Source organism: Tamandua tetradactyla, chromosome 2, assembly GCF_023851605.1.
Source record: "Tamandua tetradactyla isolate mTamTet1 chromosome 2, mTamTet1.pri, whole genome shotgun sequence".
In the NCBI taxonomy this organism is placed as follows: domain Eukaryota; kingdom Metazoa; phylum Chordata; class Mammalia; order Pilosa; family Myrmecophagidae; genus Tamandua; species Tamandua tetradactyla.
This window is the reverse complement of record NC_135328.1, coordinates 3,195,706-3,214,623: the sequence shown is the minus strand read 5'-3', so window position 1 is coordinate 3,214,623 and position 18,918 is coordinate 3,195,706. Positions and strand designations below refer to the sequence as shown.

The window sequence follows — 18,918 nt, the reverse complement described above, 5'->3', positions numbered from 1 at the left end:
CTAATTAGGGTTGTAATTTGCATTTCTCTGATAATTAATGGTGCTTGTTTTTTGAGGTGTGTATTAAGATTTTTGCTTATTTTTTTAATCTAGGTTGTCTTTTTTTTTTTTTTACTTTCCATGTTTGCTTTTATTGTGGATTGAATCAGACTCCCTAGAAAAATATGTTCAAGTACTAACTCTTGGTCCTGTGGAGGTGAACTTGCCTGTAAATAGTAACTTCGAAGATACTATTAGTAAGATGAGGCCATACTGATTCAGGGTGGACATTAATCCAATGATTGTAGCTCTTATAGGCAAAGGATCCAAGACTTCCTTGGCTTGGGGTTCTTTCATGAGGTTGCTGTCAAGCTACAACTGTTGGTCTGGGAATAGTCACCAGTTATCTGACGGGTTGACTTCAGAAGTGTATCTCCTTCTAAAATGGCTCATTCTCATGTTGGTTGGCTGGAGGCCTTAGATTGTCTTTTATTATTGATTTGTAGGAGTTTTTCAATATATTGTGAATACACGTCCTTTTTCAAGTCCTGTTGCTCTAGGTCTGTGGTTTTTCCATTGCACTTTCTTAGCGAAGTCTTCTGTTGAGCAGGTTTCAGTTTTGGTGGAATAAAATTTACCTGTATTTCCTTTTATTATTACTGCTTTCAGTATCATATCTAGAACTGTTTACATACTGAAAGACTGTAAAGATAATCCCCTTTAATCTCCTTTTTTGTAGAAGCTTTATAGATACAGTAATACATATCTTGAATTAATTTTTGAATGTATTATATAGTAGGAGTCAAGGCTTATCTTTTTTTCATACTGATAAGTTATTCTTCTAGTGTAATTTATTGAAATGGCCTTTTTATCCTCATTCTTCCCCATTCAGTCACCATTGTCAAATGTCAGTTGATCATATGAGTTGATTTATTGACTCTGTTCAGTTCCAGTGATTTTTTGTTACAGCCTTATGCCAATACTTCACTGACTTAATTATTGCAATTTTATGGTAGCTATTGAAATTAATTAATCAAAAGTTAGCTCTCTGAGAAACTCAGTAAAATCAATGGACCTCCAGCTGGGCTGACAAAAACAAAAAGGGAGAGGATGCAAATAGACAAAGTCAGAGGGGGTCATTACCATGAATCCTGAAGAAATTGAAAGAATCACAAGAGAATGTTATGAACAACTATATGCTGATAAACTAGACAACTTAAATGAAATGGGAAATTCCTAGAAACACATAAACAATATACACTGACTCCAGAAGAAAAAGGAGATCTCAACAAACTGATTACAAATAAAGAGATTGACTCAGTCATCAAAAATACTTGTACAAAGAAAATCCCAGGGTCAGATGACTTCACAGGGGAAATTTTATCAAACATCCAAAAAGAATCCCACTCAAACTCTTCCAAAAATTGAGGAAAAAGGAATGCTGCTAATTCATTTTATGAAGCTACCATCACTCTAATAAATACCCAAAACAGATAAAGCCTCTACAAGAAAACTATAGACCAATCTCCCTAATGAACATAGATACAAAAATTCTCAACAAAATACTAGCAAGTTGAATCCAACGACACATTAAAATAATTGTACATCATGACCAATGAGGTTTTTAAATTATCCATGGAGATGTGACCCACTCCCCCAATTGTGAGTGGTAACTTCTGATTAGATGGTTTCCATGGAGGTGTGTCTCCACCCCATTCAAGGTGGGGTTGCTTACTGGAGCCCTTTAGGAGGGAACCATTTTGGAAAGAGCTGTGAGCCTGTGCAGCCAGAGACCTTTGGAGATGAAGAAAAATGCCCCTGGGGGAGCTTCATAAAACAAGAAGCCTGGAGAGAAAACTAGCAGATGCACCCATGTTCACCATGTGCCTTTCCAGTTGAGAGAGAAACCCTGAACGTCATCAGCCTTCTTGAACGAAGTATCTTTCCTTTGATGTCCTAATTTAGATATTTTTATAGCCTTGCCTTAATTTGGACATTTTCACTGCCTTAGAACTGTGGACTTGAAACTGAATAAATTCCCCCTTTTATACACTGTTATGTTTCTGGTATATTGGATTCTGGTAGCTAGCAAACTAGAACAGGTATCTTTTGTAATCAGCATGTAGTTGTACCTTATAAAAAAATCTTGTTTTCTGATCTCTGTCTTTTAATGGAATGGCTTACTCCATTTTAATTTCATGTAACTAATGATTGAATTTAAGTGTGCCAACTTGCTATTTGTGTTCCATTTGTCTGACGTGTTCTTCCTCTTGCTTTCTTTTGATTTTATATGGATTCTTTCTCTTTTTTGTCATTGTTTCAAGGATTAATATATGCATCCTGAACTTACAACTATCTTTTAGTATATACTACTTCACAAGCAATGTAAGAACCTTTCAACAGTGTAATTCCATTTAAACCGCTCTTGCACTTTATGTTATTGTTGTCAATTATTTAATTGTACATTTGTGACATACTCTAATAATATTTTGATATTGTTATGTTAAAATAGTCATTTGTCTTTTTAAGAGGAATTTTGAGAATGGATTTATAATACTAGTTTTTTTGTTTGTTTGTTTCTCAGTCAGCTTATATAGATTTAGGGAGAACACACCCAACCAGAATAAAATTGCATTTGCTCAATTAAAGATTTATCATAAAAAAAGTACATTGACTACCAAGTTTTGGAAAATATACTGCAACTGTCCAATTTGTCCCAAGCCCAAATTCAGGAAAAACCTTTCCATATCTCTCATAGATCTCCCATTTCACTCACTGAAATTTGATAACTAGATTCCATTCAGTTACTCCTATCCCAAGGTTATTCATATATATTAATAATGATCTGATTACTAGTTACCATTGCAAAGATACTATTGAAAAAAATATTAACAAACATAGCCTATTCTGTGGCATTTCCATGCTTACTATTTCTAATCTCCAGGCCCAGCAAAAAATAATTTTAAACCACACCTTGCCATATCTTTCTGTGCCTAGCTCTCCCCCATAACTGCTTTATGTGGTTGGCCCTTAAGGAAGGGATAGGTTGCACAGACAGAAAGATGCCAGGTTTGTTGAGTTTAGATTTGAAAGTTTTAGGTGAGGGCCATGGAATTTTAAGAGTTCCTATGCCCTCTTTTTTTAAAAACTTCTTTATTGTATAGTATAACGTATATACAAAGCAAAGAAATAAAAAAGCATTAGTTTTCAAAGCACTCTTCAACAAGTAATTATAGGACAAATCCCAGAGTTTGTCATGGGCTACCATATGATCCTTTCAGATTTTTCCTTCTAGCTGCTCCAGAATATAGGAGGCTAGGAGTCATAAATATTTTTTTATCATCACAATCGACTTTTTTCCTTTGTGTGTGTGTGTGAAAAATAACATATATACAGAAAAACAATAAATTTCAAAGCACAACACCACAGCTGGTTGTATAACATATTTCAGAGTTTGACATGAGTTACACTTCCACAATTTTAGGTTTTTACTTCTAGCTGCTCTAAGATATTGGTGACTAAAAGAGGTATCAATTTAATGATTCAGCTTCATATTCATTTGTTAAATCCTATCTTCACTGTATTACAAACTCCACCATCACCTTTGACCTTTCAATCCCTCTCTTTAGGAGTGTTTGGGCTATGGCCATTCTAACTTTTTCGTATTGGAAGGGTCTGTCAATAATATGGAGTAGGGAGATGGAATTATCTGATGCTCCGGAGAGGCTGGGCCCTCTAGTTTCAGGACTTATCTGGTCCGGGGACCCATCTGGAGGTTGTAGGTTTCTGAAAAGTTACTCAGGAGCATAGAACCCATATAGAATCTTACATATTGCTCTAGATGTTCTTTAGGATTGGCTGGAATGGTCCTGGTTGGGGTTTGGCAGGTTATGACAGGTAGCAAGTTCTAACAGAAGCTTGCATAAGAGCAACCTCTTGGTTCTATTTGAACTCTTTCTGCCACTGATACTTTATTAGTTACACTTCTTTTCCCCCTTTTGGTCAGGATGAAATCGTTGATCCCATGGTGCCAGGGCCAGATTCATTCCTGGGAGTCATCTTCCACGTCACCAGGGAGACTTTCACCCCTGGATGTCATGTTCCACATAGTGGGGAGGGCAGTGATTTCACTTGCAGAGTTGGGTTTAGAGAGAGTGAGGCCACATCTGAACAACAAAAGAGGTCCTCCAGAAGTAACTCTTAGGCATATCTGTAGGTGGTCTAAGCTTCTCCACTACCTACATTAGCTTCAAAAGAGTAAGCCTCGGGATAGAGGCCATCCTATGCCCTTCTTTTAACTATTTCCAGTTATTAGATTTAATTTACCAAAAGGTCTTTGGACCATTGGAAAAGGTCTTTGCTTTTTATGGAGGCAGCCCTTTGGCAGTCTCCTGCTAGCCTTAGGAAATTCTAGCAGAGGTGGGGGGGTGGTTCTTTCTAATGTCCAGGTTTGTTTACAGAAACGGCAAGTCTACGGTTTTTGAGTCTTGCTGCTCAGAGAGTTTTTCCTCTATTTGTTCTTGCTTCAAAAGTACCAATTTTTATATTTATATCAGATACCTAATTATTTCTAAGCAGTTCAAATAGAGTTCTTTAAGAATTTTCTTATTAATTTTCTATTACCATCTGGAAGTATGAGAATATACATGGAACATGTAGACAGACTAGTTACTAACTAGACTGAACATACCAACTAACAAACAGACATTAAACACTCAACACACCAATTAACAATTAAACAAATATCAACTCATACTATACCCAGGTAACACACCGACTAGCATTTAAACAGGCTTACTTAATTTCATCAATTACCAATTACTTGTTGGCTTACTCATTTTTTTTAGGAGTATGGTCAACAGACAAATTTAGGTCAGGGCCTTAAACCCTGTACAGAGTACACACCAGACACATCAATTAACAATTAAACACTTAGCATACCAATTAATGATTAAATGGTACCTAGGTAACACACTGGTAATAAACAGGCCTACTTAATTTTATTAAACACCAATTGATTGTTGGATTGGTCAGGGCTTCCAACCCTGTATGGTATGGTGCCCAAAATCAGAAGGTATAGAGGTCAGAGCAGATGGCACTATTCTGGAAGTGTGACCCAGGCCTAGGTCAAGGACTCAAACCGCCTGTTTACTCCCCAGTCTACATTTACCCTGATGACCCAGTCACCCAGTGAGATGTTCGGACATGGAGCTGGAAGTGGTTTCTCTCTTTGACGCTTTCCTAAGGTGTGCCAGCAGAGCAGAGGAACCCCGGGTGCTGAGCCTCTAGACTAAATTCAGTCCAGTGGCCACAAAAGTCTCTGTTACCTGGCTTACCTGTTCTGCTGGGGCTCCAGAGATTCTGGCATTCATCCCTTGTGGTTGCCAAATTGTTACTGGACAAAAGCCAGGGATTCTTCCACCTGATGTGCTCAACAACCAATTCCTGTTTACCCACGTTTTGTAAAAAATTGAGGTATAAGTTCCATATAGTGAAAAATACAGATATGTTAAGATAATTATGACGAATTTATAACCTAAATGTGTAATACAATAAATTTAGATACAGTATACTTCCATGTCCATTTACAGTAAATTCCCTCATGCCCCTTTCAGTCATTCCTACCACCCAGAGGAGTCACTATAAGAATTTACCACCGATGATCAGGTTTGCTTATCTTCTTAGTCATGGAATCACATGGGAAATACTCTTTTCTGTTTGTCTTCTTTTGCTAAAAATGTTTTTGACACATCTTCATCATTAATTCAATAGTTCCTTTTTTCAGAATAGTATTTCACTTTATGCATATATTGCAGTTTGCTTTTCCATTTTGTTGGACATTTTAATTGATTAATATAGTTAACCTATTATTTTTAAAAATTTAAATATTGATTATTTTTAAAAAATAAAATAGTTTTGGGTGGTGACACAGTGGCTCGGTGGCAGAATTCTTGCCTGCCATGCATGAAACCTGGGTTCGATTATCAGTGCTTGCCCGTGTAAAAAAAAAAAATAGTTTTTAGCTATTTTATGAATAAAGCTACTATGAACATTCTTGTAAAAGTATTTTTGTGGACATAAGTTTCTTTTTTCTTGGAGATATAAAGATAGAATTGCTGGGATCCTAGGATTGGTTTATGTTTAGTTTTATTATAAGCTGCCAGACCGATTTCCAAGGCATCTATGTATACATCTCCTGCCAGCAGCAATACATGAGCGTTCTAGATGACATCCTTGTTAGTACTTGGCTTGTTCGTTGTTGTTGTTTTTTTTAGCTATCCTGATGGTCATGCAATAGTATTTCATGGTGATTTTAATTTGCATTTCCCTGATGACTGATGAGGTTGAGCATCACCTGATGAGCTTTCTGGACATTTGCATATTTTTGTATGAGTGCCCATTCAAGTCTTTTGCACCTTTTGGATTCCTTTTTATTTTTAATCACTGATTTGTAGGATATCTTTCTGTCTGGATACAAGTCCTCTGTCAGATGTATGCATTGCAAGTTTTTCTCCTAGTCTGTGATTGCCTTTTCACTTAATTAACATTATACTTTTTGTGGGTTTTTTCCTATTAAAAAGATTATAATTACAGATTTCCTTTAACTTAGCTTCTCATTGACCTTCACCACATTTAAAAATCAAAATTTAAGGTTGCTTTATCTTCGCTTCTGATTGCTTTTTACTCAGCAATGACTCAGAAAACATAAACTTTCAGTTTTTGCTTTTAAATTAGAGAAGTTGTAGATTTACAGAACAATAATGCGTAAAATACAGGATCCCTAAATCCCACCCTATTATTGATATCTTGCATTAGTGAGGTACATTGTTACAATTGATGAAAGCACATTTTTATAATTACATCAACTACAGTCCATGGTTTAATTTCAGGTTCACAGTTGTGTTGCACGGTTCTGTGAATTTTTAAGAAAATTTATTCTGGTACTATATATAACTAAAATTTCCCCCTTTTAACCAAATTCAAATATTTAATTTATTCCTGTTAATTACACTGAGAATATCATACTACCATCACCACCATCCATTACCAAAACTTTTCCATTGTCCCAAATAGAAACTACATTTTAAGCCTTAACTCCCTGTTGCCTATCTCTACCCCATCCCCTGCTAACCTTTATTCTACATTTTGACTTTATAAATTTGCTTATTCTTACTCATATTACTGAGATCATGCAATATTTGTTATTTTGTGGCTACTTTATTTCACTCAACGTGATGTCTTCAAGTTTCACCCATTGTTGCATTTATCAGACATCATTAATTTATATGGCTGAAAATTTCATTGTGTGTATATACCACATTTTGTTTATCCATTCATCAATTGATGGACACTTGGGTTGCTTCCATCCTTTGGCAATTATGAATAATGCCATTGTGAACATCACTGTGCAAATATATGTTTAAGTCCTTATTTGAATTCTGTTTGGTATATACCTAGAAGTGGGATTCCTGGGTCATATGGTAATTCTGTACTTCCTGAGGAATTGCCAAACTGTCTTCCACAGTGGCTGCACCATTTTATGTTCCTACCAGCAATGAATGTGTGTTCCTATTTCTCCACATCCTCTCCAATACTTGTTAATTTTCCTTTTCTTTTCAATAGTAGCCATTCTAATGGGTATCAAGTGGTATCTCATTGTGGGTTTGATTTCCATTTATCGAATGACTAATGATGTCGAGCATTTTTTCTTGTGTGTCTTTGCCATTTATATGTCTCCTTTGGAGAAATGACCATTCACATCTTTTGTCCATTTTTAAATTGGGTCGTTTGTCCTTTTGTTGTTTAGTTGTAGGATTTCTTTGTATATTCCGATATTAAAACCTTATGAGATAACGGTTTCCAAATATTTTCTCCCATTGTGTAGGTTGCCATTTTACATTCATGATAAAGTCCTCTGAGGCACAATCATTTTTTTTAATCTTCACGAGATTCCATTTATCTGTATTTTCTATTGTCACGTATGCTTTGGATGTAAAGTCTAGGAAACTATGGCCTAAAACAAGCTCCCTTACATTTTCTTCTAGGAGTTTGAAACATAGTTCTTATAGTTATGTCTTTGACCCTTTTTGAGTTGATTTTTGTATACAGTGTGAAGAAGGGGTCTATGTTCATTCTTTTGTAAATGGAGATCCTGTTTTCCCAGCACAATTTGTTAAAAAGACTGTTCTTTGCCAGTTGAGTGGTCATTGGTTCCTTATCAAAAACCGGTTGATAAGGAATGTGAATGTGAAGGTTGATTTCTGGGATCTCAATTCAAATCCATTTGTCTGTATGTCTGTCCTTGAGCCAAAATCATGCTGTATTGTTTACTGTGGCATTGTGATAAGTTTTAACATTGGGAGCATGAGTCCTGCATTTTAGTTCTACTTTTTCAAGAAGGTTTTGGCTATTTAGGGCCTCTTACCCTTCTTTATAAATTTGATGATTGGCTTTCCCATCTTTCGAAAGAAGGTCGTTAGAATTTTTTATTGGAGTTGTAGTAAATCAGTTAATAGTAATTTGCTTTGGGTAGAATTGACATCTTAACAACATTTAGTCTTCCAGCCCATGCTCAGAGAATGACCTTCCATTTATTTAGGTTTCTTTTGATTTCTTTTAGCACTGTTTTTTAGTTGTGTATGTATAATTGCTTTGCATTTTTGGTTAGATTTATTTCTAAATATTTGGTTTCTTACAGTACTATTGTAAATGGAATTTTTTCTTGCTTTCTTCTTCTGATTGTTCATTACTAGTATATAGAAACATTACTTTAGCATGTTGATCTTGTACCCTGCTACTTTGTTGAATTTGATTATTAGCTAAAGGAGCTTTGTTGTTGATTTTTCAAAGCTTTACTTCTTCCTTTCCAATTTGGCTGCCTTTTTATTCCTTTCTCTTGCCCATTTGCTCTGTCTAGGCAGTGTTCAGTAAAATTGCTGGCAGTGGGCATCCTTGTCTTCTCCCTGATCTTAGAGGGAAAGCTTCCAGTTTTTCACCATTCAGTATGTTAGCTGTGGGTTTTTATATATATCCCTTATTATGTTGAGGAAATTTCCTTTTTTCCTAGTGTTTTAAGTGTGTTTAACAATAAGGAGTGCTAGATTTTGTCAGATGCCTTAATGTGCCAGTTTGAGAGGATGCATGTACCCTAGAAAAGCCATGTTTTAATCCTGATCCCATTTTGTAAAGGCAGCAGTTTCTTTAAATCCCTATTCAGTACTGTATATTTGAAACTGTAATTAGATCATCTCCATGGAAATGAGACTCAATCAAGAGTGGTTGTTAAGCTGCATTAGGTGGAAACGTGTCTCCATCCATTCGGGTAGTTCTTGACTAGTTTACTGGAATCCTATAAAAGAGAATGACAAGAGAGAAAGCCAGGAGATTCTAAGAGCAGAACAGTGTAGTCACGAGAAGCAGAGTCCACCAGCCAGTGACCTTTGGAGATGAAGAAGGAAGATGCCTCCCGGGGAGCATATAGCAGATACTAGCAGGTGATGCCGTGTGCCCTTCCAGCCAAGAGAGAAACCCTGACCCTGTTCGCCATGTGCCTTCTCACTTGAGAGAGAAACTCTGAACTTCATTGGCCTTCTTAAACCAACGTATCTTTCCCTGGATGCCTGAGATTGGACATTTCTTTAGATTTATTTTAATTGGGACATTTTCTCAGCTTTAGAACTGTAAACTAGGAACTTAATAAATTCCCCCTTTAAAAGCCATTCCATTTCTGGTATATTGCATTCCAGCAGCTAGCAAACTAGAACAGGTGCCTTTCTTGCATCAATTCACATAATCATGTGGTTTTCTTCCCTTTGTTCTCTTAATGTAATGTTGCATTAATTGGCTTTCTTATGATGAACCCCCCTGCATAACGTGGATAAACCACACTTGATCATGGTGTATAATTCTCGTAATGTGCTGTTGGATTTGGTTTACTAGTAGTTGACTGAGGATTTTTGCATCTATATTCGTAAGAGAGATTTGTGATTTTCTTTTTTGTGGTAATTTTATGTGAGTTTGGTATGAGGGTGAAGTTAATTAGCCTCATAGAATGAATTCAGGAGTGTTCCTTTCTTTTCAGTATTTTGGAAAAGTTTGAGCAGGATTAGTGTTAATTCTTGGATGTTTGGTAAAATTTTCCATGTGAAGCCACCTGGTCCTAGGCTTTTCCTTGTTGGGAGATTTTTTTTTACTGAATCAGTCTCTTTACTAGATACTGTTTTGTTGAGATCTTCTATTTCTTCTTGAGTTGGTGTAGTAGTTTATGTGTTTCTAGGATTTTTTCCGTTTCATCTGGGTTATCTAATTTGCTGGCAGAATGTTGTATGTAATATCTTCTTATGATCCCTTTTATTTCAGAAGGAAGCAGTAGTAATGCCCTCGTTTTCATTGCTGATATTAGTTCATTTCTGTCCTCTCTTTGTTTCTTTATCAGTCTAGCTAAAGGTTTGTTGATTTTATTGATCTTTTCAGAGGACCAAATTTTGTTTTTGTTGATATTCTCTGTTGTTTTTGTGCTCTATTTCATTTATCTCTGCTGTCATCTTCTATTTTCTTCCTTCTGCTTGGTTTGGGTTTGGTTTACTCTTCTTTTTCTAATTCTTACAGCTTCAAGGTTACATTAAATGTTTTAACGTAAACGTTTAGATCTATAAATTTCCCTGTCAGTACCGTCTTTGATGCATCCATTAGGTTTTGGTATTTTGTATTTTCATTTTCATTTGCCTCACAATATTTCCTAATTTCCCTTGTGATTTCTTCTTTAACCCATTAGTTGTTTAAGAGTATGTTTTTAAATTTCCACATATTTATGAATTTTCCCTTTTTCCTTCTGTTGTTGATTTCTAGCTTCACTCCATTGTGATCAGTAAGATACACTGTATTATTTCAATATTTAAAAATTTTTTAGGATTTGTTTTGTGAACCAACATATGGTCTATCCTGGAAAATGATCCATGTGCACTAGAGAAGAATGTGTATTCTGTGTTTTTGTGTGAAGTATTCTATATATCTGTTAAGTCTAGTTGGTTTAGAGTATCATTCAAGTCTCATATTTCCGTATTGATCTTTTGTCTAATTGTTCTATCCTTTACTGAAAGTGGTTTATTAAATTCTTCTGTTAATGTAGAACTATCAATTTCTCCCTTTTAGTTTGTCAGTATTTGCTTCATATATCTTTGGGTTCTGCTGTTACATGCACAATCCTCCAAATTAGCATTGGGTTTTGATGGACAAAAGTTTTTAATTTTGAAGAAGCCCAGTTTATATTTTTTTAATGTTTAATAAAATATATGTGATAATGCTTTTTTTGTCCTGAATTATAAATCTTCCCCCATTCCAGGATTATAAAGGCTCCCTTCTATTATTTGCTCCTTGGAGCTTTATAATTTTTTCTTTCACATCTATATTTATGTCCATCTTGAAGTTTTGTATATTATGTGATGTATAGAGCATTTTTTCTTTCATATAGATATCTAGTTGCTCTAGCTTCATTTATTGAAAAGACTTCCCTTTCCCCATTGAATTAGATTTACATCTTTGACAAAAATCTATTCGCTTTATTTCCGGAATCTTTTCTGTTCTATTTTTCTCTTTTTATATCTGTTGATATCCTAATTTCAGACTATGTAACTTGAAAAATGTTTTGAAATCTGGTAGTATAAATCCTGGAACTTTTTCTTCAAAATTGTGTTAGTTATCACCATCATTTTTTATTGTATATTGATATCTATACATATATATTGCTTTTACAGTTTTTTTCTATTTCTGCCTTCCTTGCTCACTCCTTTCCTTCTCTCCCTTCCTTTCTGCTTGCTTTTTAGCATTTTGATGATGATAGGTCTCTGCATGTTCTTTTTCTTGTATTTATCCTGCTTAGCATCTTTGAGCCTCACAGATACAAAATTTATTTTTTTTCAACTAACTGATGATTTAATACATCAGAAAATTTATTTTTTTTAAAAAAGGTTATTTAAAGTGATTTTTGACCACAGTAACTTGACTCTACATCCTTAGGATATAGTCCGTGAACAAAAAAGAACTTCAACCAAATATCAAATTTCGCTTAGTTGGTCTACTACGAGTGATTTAGTACTGTAACTCTGAAACATGTATATATGTGCATTTGCAGTTTTACAAAATGTACGTAAATATATTAATACTGTTATCAAATATGAATTTCAATATGAGAAGAGTTAGCTATAACATTTGAACAATTAAGTAAAAAATATGTTTTAAATTTAAATTAGAACTGTTAATAGTTGAAAAATTTTAATTCCTAACTCTGTTCACTAAAAGAGCCTAGAACTAAGGAAACTCCAGTGGGAGTAAAAAATGAAGACTAGTTAGCTAAGTGAGAGGTACTACTATGTAATAAATCATGCTGAAAATGAATACAAGTCTCTTCTTGTACCTCTCTTTCTCATGACCCAAAGCAGACCACCTCAATTAAAAAGGGGTTTTCTATTTCAGGGATCGGTGTCTTTCCAGGATGTGACTGTGTGCTTCAGCTGGGACGAGTGGCAGCAGCTGACCCCGGCTCAGAGGACGCTGTACAGGGACGTGATGCTGGAGAACTACAGCCACCTGGTGTCTGTGGGTAAGCACTCTGGTCCTGTTTAAGCAACATGTGCCCCATGGACTGCAGGCCTTTCCTTTCTCTTGCTGAGAGCTGTGCAGGAAAAGTGGGTTCTGAGGTATGGAAATAGAGATCTTAGGAAGAATGTATTGAATTTTTTAAGTTAAATTTCACAGTCATCCTTTAGAGACTGAATTTGTATCTCTCCCTTACAAGTAAAGTTCTTGCTGAAGTGCAAAATGGAAACTTTATTATATGGCCCGTACCTCCCAAATTGATGCCATTTCTCCTCAACAGGATCTCCAGTTCCTAAACTATATACACCATTCATGTTGCAGCAAGAAAACGATCGAGGAATGTTTGAAGGGAAAATTCCTATTGATCTTTACCAAGGTAAGTGTGAATCTGACACTTGGGAGACTGAGGAAGTAAAACCTCAGTGAGAAAGGAAGAGGCTGTTACCTTACAGGTGTTATTTAGAGAGGCCTTTTAAAGCTCTGAACAATTGTCTCAGATCTCTTTTCCCATAGCCATGGCTGTCACCTGGCTTTGGTGGTATGTCAGCCCTCTTATCTTCACTCTTAGCCTTCTTTATCTAGGACCTTTGCTTTCTTGGTTTGTCACTCCCTTTCCTTCAGCAATCCTGTTTTCTCTTCCTCATGTCATAAATTTGGATCCATCCCTTTGTGCATTGAGACATTTATGGATCTGTCTTCTTTCCAAATTCCTATGTGGCATTCCGAAAACTTCCAATTCCTTTTTTCTTCTCCCATTTATGCCTCCATGAAATGCCTACTAATTTCTATTTCTATTTGTAGTTAGGTTCTCTGTACCTTCTCTATATGTGCACTGCAGTGAGCTGCCTGCCACATTCTTTCCTACTTTTCCATATCCCTGTTCATCTACTCTCATTTTTACATTGAAGGTTGTCACTCTATTTGTTGATTTTTAAAATCCTTCCTGAAAATCTTCTGACTTGGCTAGCTGGTATGACCTTGATTGATTAACTGATTCATCCCTTGTTTATCTCCTTTAAAGAAGTGTCTCAACAGCCTCATCTTTTTCTCACAGGTATTTTTTTCATATATAGTCCTTCCAAATAGATTCATTTTCTTGAAACTTTAAGCTAGTTTTTATCTCTGTTCTGATAACTACTATATTGATATCTTCACTTTCTTTATCTCACTGGTAATCTAGGCACATTATTTCCAGAACAGTTCCCGGAGAATGTCTCTATTTTTATTTAACATCATAATCATTCCCTTATCAGAAGCATTTCTCACCTCTGTTTTCATCAAGTCCTATTGTGTTTCTTAACTCCTATTTTAAAAACTCTACTTTTAGCAATCTATCTACAGGTTTTTTTTTTCTTTTATGAAGGTATCTTGGCTTCTTCTGTCAGTTCTGATTAGTGTCATGTAAGATGTAATCTTTTGCCTGGAAAAAATATATTTCTTATTTGGATTTTCTGATGTCTTTGTTGTTTTTGTTTTGTTTTGTTTTATTATTCTTATATGGTACTATCATATAAGAATGATTATGTCATGAGAATCCCCCATTTTATCCTGTCTCTATTTTAACAAAATAAACAAACAAGAACTCTCTAACACCTAACATATTACATATAAAATTCTCTTCTTTAAAGATGCTCCACAGTATCATTGAACTTGTTTATCTAATATTTTCTGTTACCGACTTCCACAGTTTATTCCCCTCTTTATTTTTGCAATTTTCCTGCTGCTCTCCACACACAATATTCTTCTGAACATTTGGGCCTTTGTTTATGGAACATGCTTTTTGTCAATTTAAGCTCAGTGTTTATCTTCTCCCTAAAATATTACTTATCCGTCTCTTCATTTAGCACACATTTAGCGCTGATATCCCATCCTCTTTAATGATTATAAACAGCAGACACAAAACGTATCTTGTTTGTATTGGTTTTGTCTGTGTTATATCTGAGCCCTATATTGCTTATTAGGGTTTAACTTTTTATAAAATAACCAATTCTTAACCTTTCCTTTATCCAGTACTGAGAATTTAAACTCTCTAACAAATTATATATTGAGTGCTTCTTTGTGTACCTAAGTATGGGAAGGATTTTACTAATCTACTCAGAAAGTATTTCTAAATGCTCAACCGGAAGACCAAGTACAGGCAATCCATCAAAAAATACAGGAGAAAGACAAAGTAATTGTAAATAGGAGATAAATAAGGAAACTAGGAGATCAGTTGAGGAGGCCTGGTATCTGAATTACAGCAGTTCCAGAAAGAGAGAAAATGGAGGGTAAAAACTCGGACAGAAATATTTACAGAAAATTAATTTCCTTACTAAAAGAGCATGTTAAATGATGGCTAACAGTGGATGAAAATAAACTGATGTTAACCCAAATTATCATGCAATTTTAAAATGTTAATTACAAAAGAATATCCTAGAAGCTTCCCAAGAAAGGACTTAAAGGATCTGCAATGAAATTGGCTTTGGACTTCAACAGCAATACTGGAAGTTAAAAGATATAAGAGCAATACCTTTCCAAGTTTAAGGGAAAGTTATTTCTAGCCTACCTATGTGTTGGTATAGAATACTAACATTTTCAGACATGCATGATCTCATGGAATTTCTATATATTTCAGTCAGCAAGGTTCTGGAAAAGAAGGAAGACAGGGATCAAGTTAGCAGGATCCAACAAAATGTATAAATAAGAGAATCCCACAATGAAGGAGATAGATTCCATGTTGACAGTTGCACAGCAGTGCTAGAGAGCAGTCAGTGCAGATAGGAGCTACTCAGAAAAAGACTTCAAAAATATGAAGTTGCTAAAATTTATGTTACAGACAATCTGTGCTTTAGCAGTTCATTAAAGAAAAAAATAGACCTTTTAAGACAGTTTGAAGAAATTGGAAAAAAGTATCATTTCAGAACGTGGTACACTACTTTCTCCGAAATGCACCAGCCTCACACACATGCATATGAATAAGTAGGCAAGAATAAGAGCAGGCTAAGTGATAAAGAGTAGCATGTACATATGTACAGATTTTTAACAAATGTGGATTTGGCAGGATAATTAGTATTCTTATCCTACTGATACAGAATATACCGTACGTAATTGACTATTGGTGTAGGAGGCTTTTGAGCACAGGAATTACATTTATATTTTGAACTTTGTATCAACATGGTGCAGCAAGTTTGCTGGTTGGCTTTGTTTGTTTTAAAGAAATGAGTAAATTTGAGAAAGGCTACTTTATATATATAGCCACATTTAATGGATGTCATAAATATTATGAAATAACATTCAAGTTAAGGAAAAATGTGGTTTCAGAGGCAAGACAAGAAACATGTAGAGATGGGGACTATATGGGAAGGAAATGGGAAATACTGGTCAAGAAAATTATTGAGAGCTCTGAAGATTTTTTTTCACAATTGCTTATTAAATGGCATCTATGTGCCAAACTCTGGACCAGCAATCAGAATAGCAGTATATGTAATTGTGGGGCCTAATAGCTTACTTTTGCTCTGATTTTATACTTTTTGTTCTGTCAGCTTAATCTTCCTTTCTCATTGCAGATGAAGAATTCAGACATAGAATCACAAAAGTGGGAATTTCTGGAGACTGTTTATTCCCTTTTGAGATCATGGATCACTTAACAAGGAATGCTTCACTTTCCTCCATTTTAGAAGACTGGCAAGTCATAGCGAACCGTGGTAAACTTTTGAGCCCACTTGGTGGTAGAGCAGAACTTAATACACATCAGAGAAATCACACTCATGTAAAACCTTACAAATGCTCTAAATGTTTGAAAGCCTTCTCTCGGAAAACTCATTTTGTAAGGCATCAGTTAATTCATACAGATGAGAAGTCCTTTGACTGCAATGAATGTGGAAAATCTTTCAGAAGTAAGTCAGAAGTAATTAGACATCAGAAGAGTCATATTGGGAATAAATCCTATGAATGTTCAGAATGTGGAAATGTCTTTTCTTATAAGGCAGATCTCAAGGCCCATCATAAAAGTCATTCCGGAGAGAAACCCTATGAGTGTACTGAGTGTGGAAAAGCCTTCTCAGTTAAGTCAGATCTTCAGAAACATCAGACAATTCATACCAGAAAGAAACCTTATGAATGTATGGAATGTGGGAAAGCCTTCTCCCTAAAAGCACTCCTTAAAAGGCATCAGGTAATTCATACTGGTGGGAAATCCCATGAATGTAACGAGTGTGGGAAAGCTTTCAGGTTGAAGTCAGAACTTGTCAGACATCAGAAGATTCATTCTGGAGAGAAACCTTATGAATGTACTGAATGTTGGAAAGCCTTCTCCCTGCGAGGATACCTCATCAAACATCAGTTAATTCATACTGTTGAAAAACCACACAAATGTAAAGAATGTGGGAGAGCCTTCAGAAGTAAAGTACAACTCATTAAACATCAGAAGATTCATACAGGGGAGAAACCGTATGAATGTGCAGAATGTGGAAAAGCCTTTTCTCATAAGGCAAGTTTCCAGACACATCAGAAAATTCATACAGGAGACAAACCCTATGAATGTGCTGAGTGTGGAAAATCCTATTCATGGAATTCAGATCTCAGGAAGCATCGGAGAATTCATACTGGGGAGAAACCCTACGTATGTGCTGACTGTGGAAAGGCCTTTTCATGCAAGTCAGTTCTCAGAGAGCATCAGAAAATTCATACTGGGGAGAAGCCCTATGAATGTACTGAATGTTGGAAAGCCTTCAGCAGGAAATCAAAGCTCATCAGACATCAGAGGAGTCACTCTGGAGAGAAACCCTATGAATGTACTGCATGTTGGAAGGCCTTCTCCCAGAAAGGATACCTTGTCAAGCATCAATTAATTCATACTGGTGAGAAACCACATGAATGTAAAGAATGTGGGAGAGCCTTCAGAAGTAAAATAGAACTCATTAGACATCACAGGATTCATACCGGGGAGAAACCCTATGAATGTGCAGAATGTGGAAAGGCCTTCTCTCGTAAAGCAAGTCTCAAGACACATCAGAAAATTCATAGTGGGGAAAAACCCTATGAATGTGCTGAGTGTGGAAAGTCATATTCATGGAATTCAGATCTCAGGAAGCATCAGAGAAGTCATATTGGGGAAAGCCCTTTGAATGTGCTGAGGGTGGAAAGGCCTCATGTTAATCAGTTCTCAGAGAGCATCAGAAAATCCATACTGGGGAGAAGCCCTATGCATATACTAAATGTTGGAAAGCCTCTCAGAAAACACCTTGTTAAGCTTCAATTAGTAAATTCTGTTGAGAAACACCATGAATATGGGTGTGGAAAGACTTCATTATGAAGCCAGTACTCGTCAGATAGTAGAGTACTAGTGGTGGGGAAAAACCTTTGTTCATCCTGGGTGTTGGAAAACCTTCTCCCATAAAACACATTCTATCATTTAATTCTTATGAATGAAAAGCCTCATCAAAGTAATGACTAGAAAAGAGTCATTATTGGAAAAGGATAAGAAACCAGAACTCATCAGAGAATTCAGTGTGGGAAAAATTGCATGTGTGCTTAATATGAGACAGCCTTTATCTGGAAGTGAGAGCTAATTACCCTTTGTAGAATCACACACAAATGTACTAAATGTAGACATTTTTGTTTGCCAGATATGTATTACAAATACCACGTAATGGATTGACTTAAACAATAGGGCTTTATTGGCTCATGATTTTGAGGCTAGGACAAGTCTGAAATCTAGATATCAGCCAGTTTTTCTTCCTTCCAGAAGACTGCAGTTTTGTGGTGCTTGGTGCAGGTAATCCTTGGGGTTACTTGACTTTCGTGCCATGTGGCTATATCCTCTGTTTTCTCTTCGAGCTTCCCACCAACCTTCTTATAAGCCTTCCAGTAATCCAGATTTAGACCCAGCCTGAATCACTTTGTCACGTTTACTAAAAATAGTATCTTGAGAATATCCTATATTTAATGGTTCCACACCTATAAGAATGTGGATTAAGATTATGTTTGCATTGGGGTACATAATTCAGCCTACCACAGTGGAAAAATAAGTAATATAGCTCCTTTCTTCTAAAAGTAGGAAGCTTATATGAGGAAAAACTATTGTGTTGATGTATTTCAAGAACCACTCTTAAACATTTATGAGCGCTTTGATTCCAAACTTCTTATGGAAAATTAAGTGTTATGATTTTATTCACTGTAGGGTATGAAGCTCTTCAAAGCAAATTCAGTTTGAACCGACAGTAATCAATTCTGTCAGTTGGATGGTTCCCAAATATACAGTTCATATTTCTAAATGTATTATATAAAACTGTCATAATGTTGAGAATTTCTCATATAAATTTTACATAATTGTGACAATAAAATTCATCTATTGGGTACATAGAA

At 35.6% G+C, this 18,918-nt stretch overlaps 1 protein-coding gene across 1 annotated transcript in view; it reads left to right on the top strand.

The window, feature by feature from the left end:
* LOC143665475 (uncharacterized) overlaps positions 1-18,918 on the top strand; it is a 23,559-nt gene extending 4,641 nt beyond the window's left edge. The window contains exons 3-5 of the mRNA XM_077138912.1: positions 12,451-12,577; positions 12,854-12,949; positions 16,119-18,918. Of these exons, the coding sequence (XP_076995027.1) occupies positions 12,451-12,577; positions 12,854-12,949; positions 16,119-17,866 (1,971 nt within the window). The 3' untranslated portion in view covers positions 17,867-18,918. The remainder of the gene's footprint in view (positions 1-12,450; positions 12,578-12,853; positions 12,950-16,118) is intronic.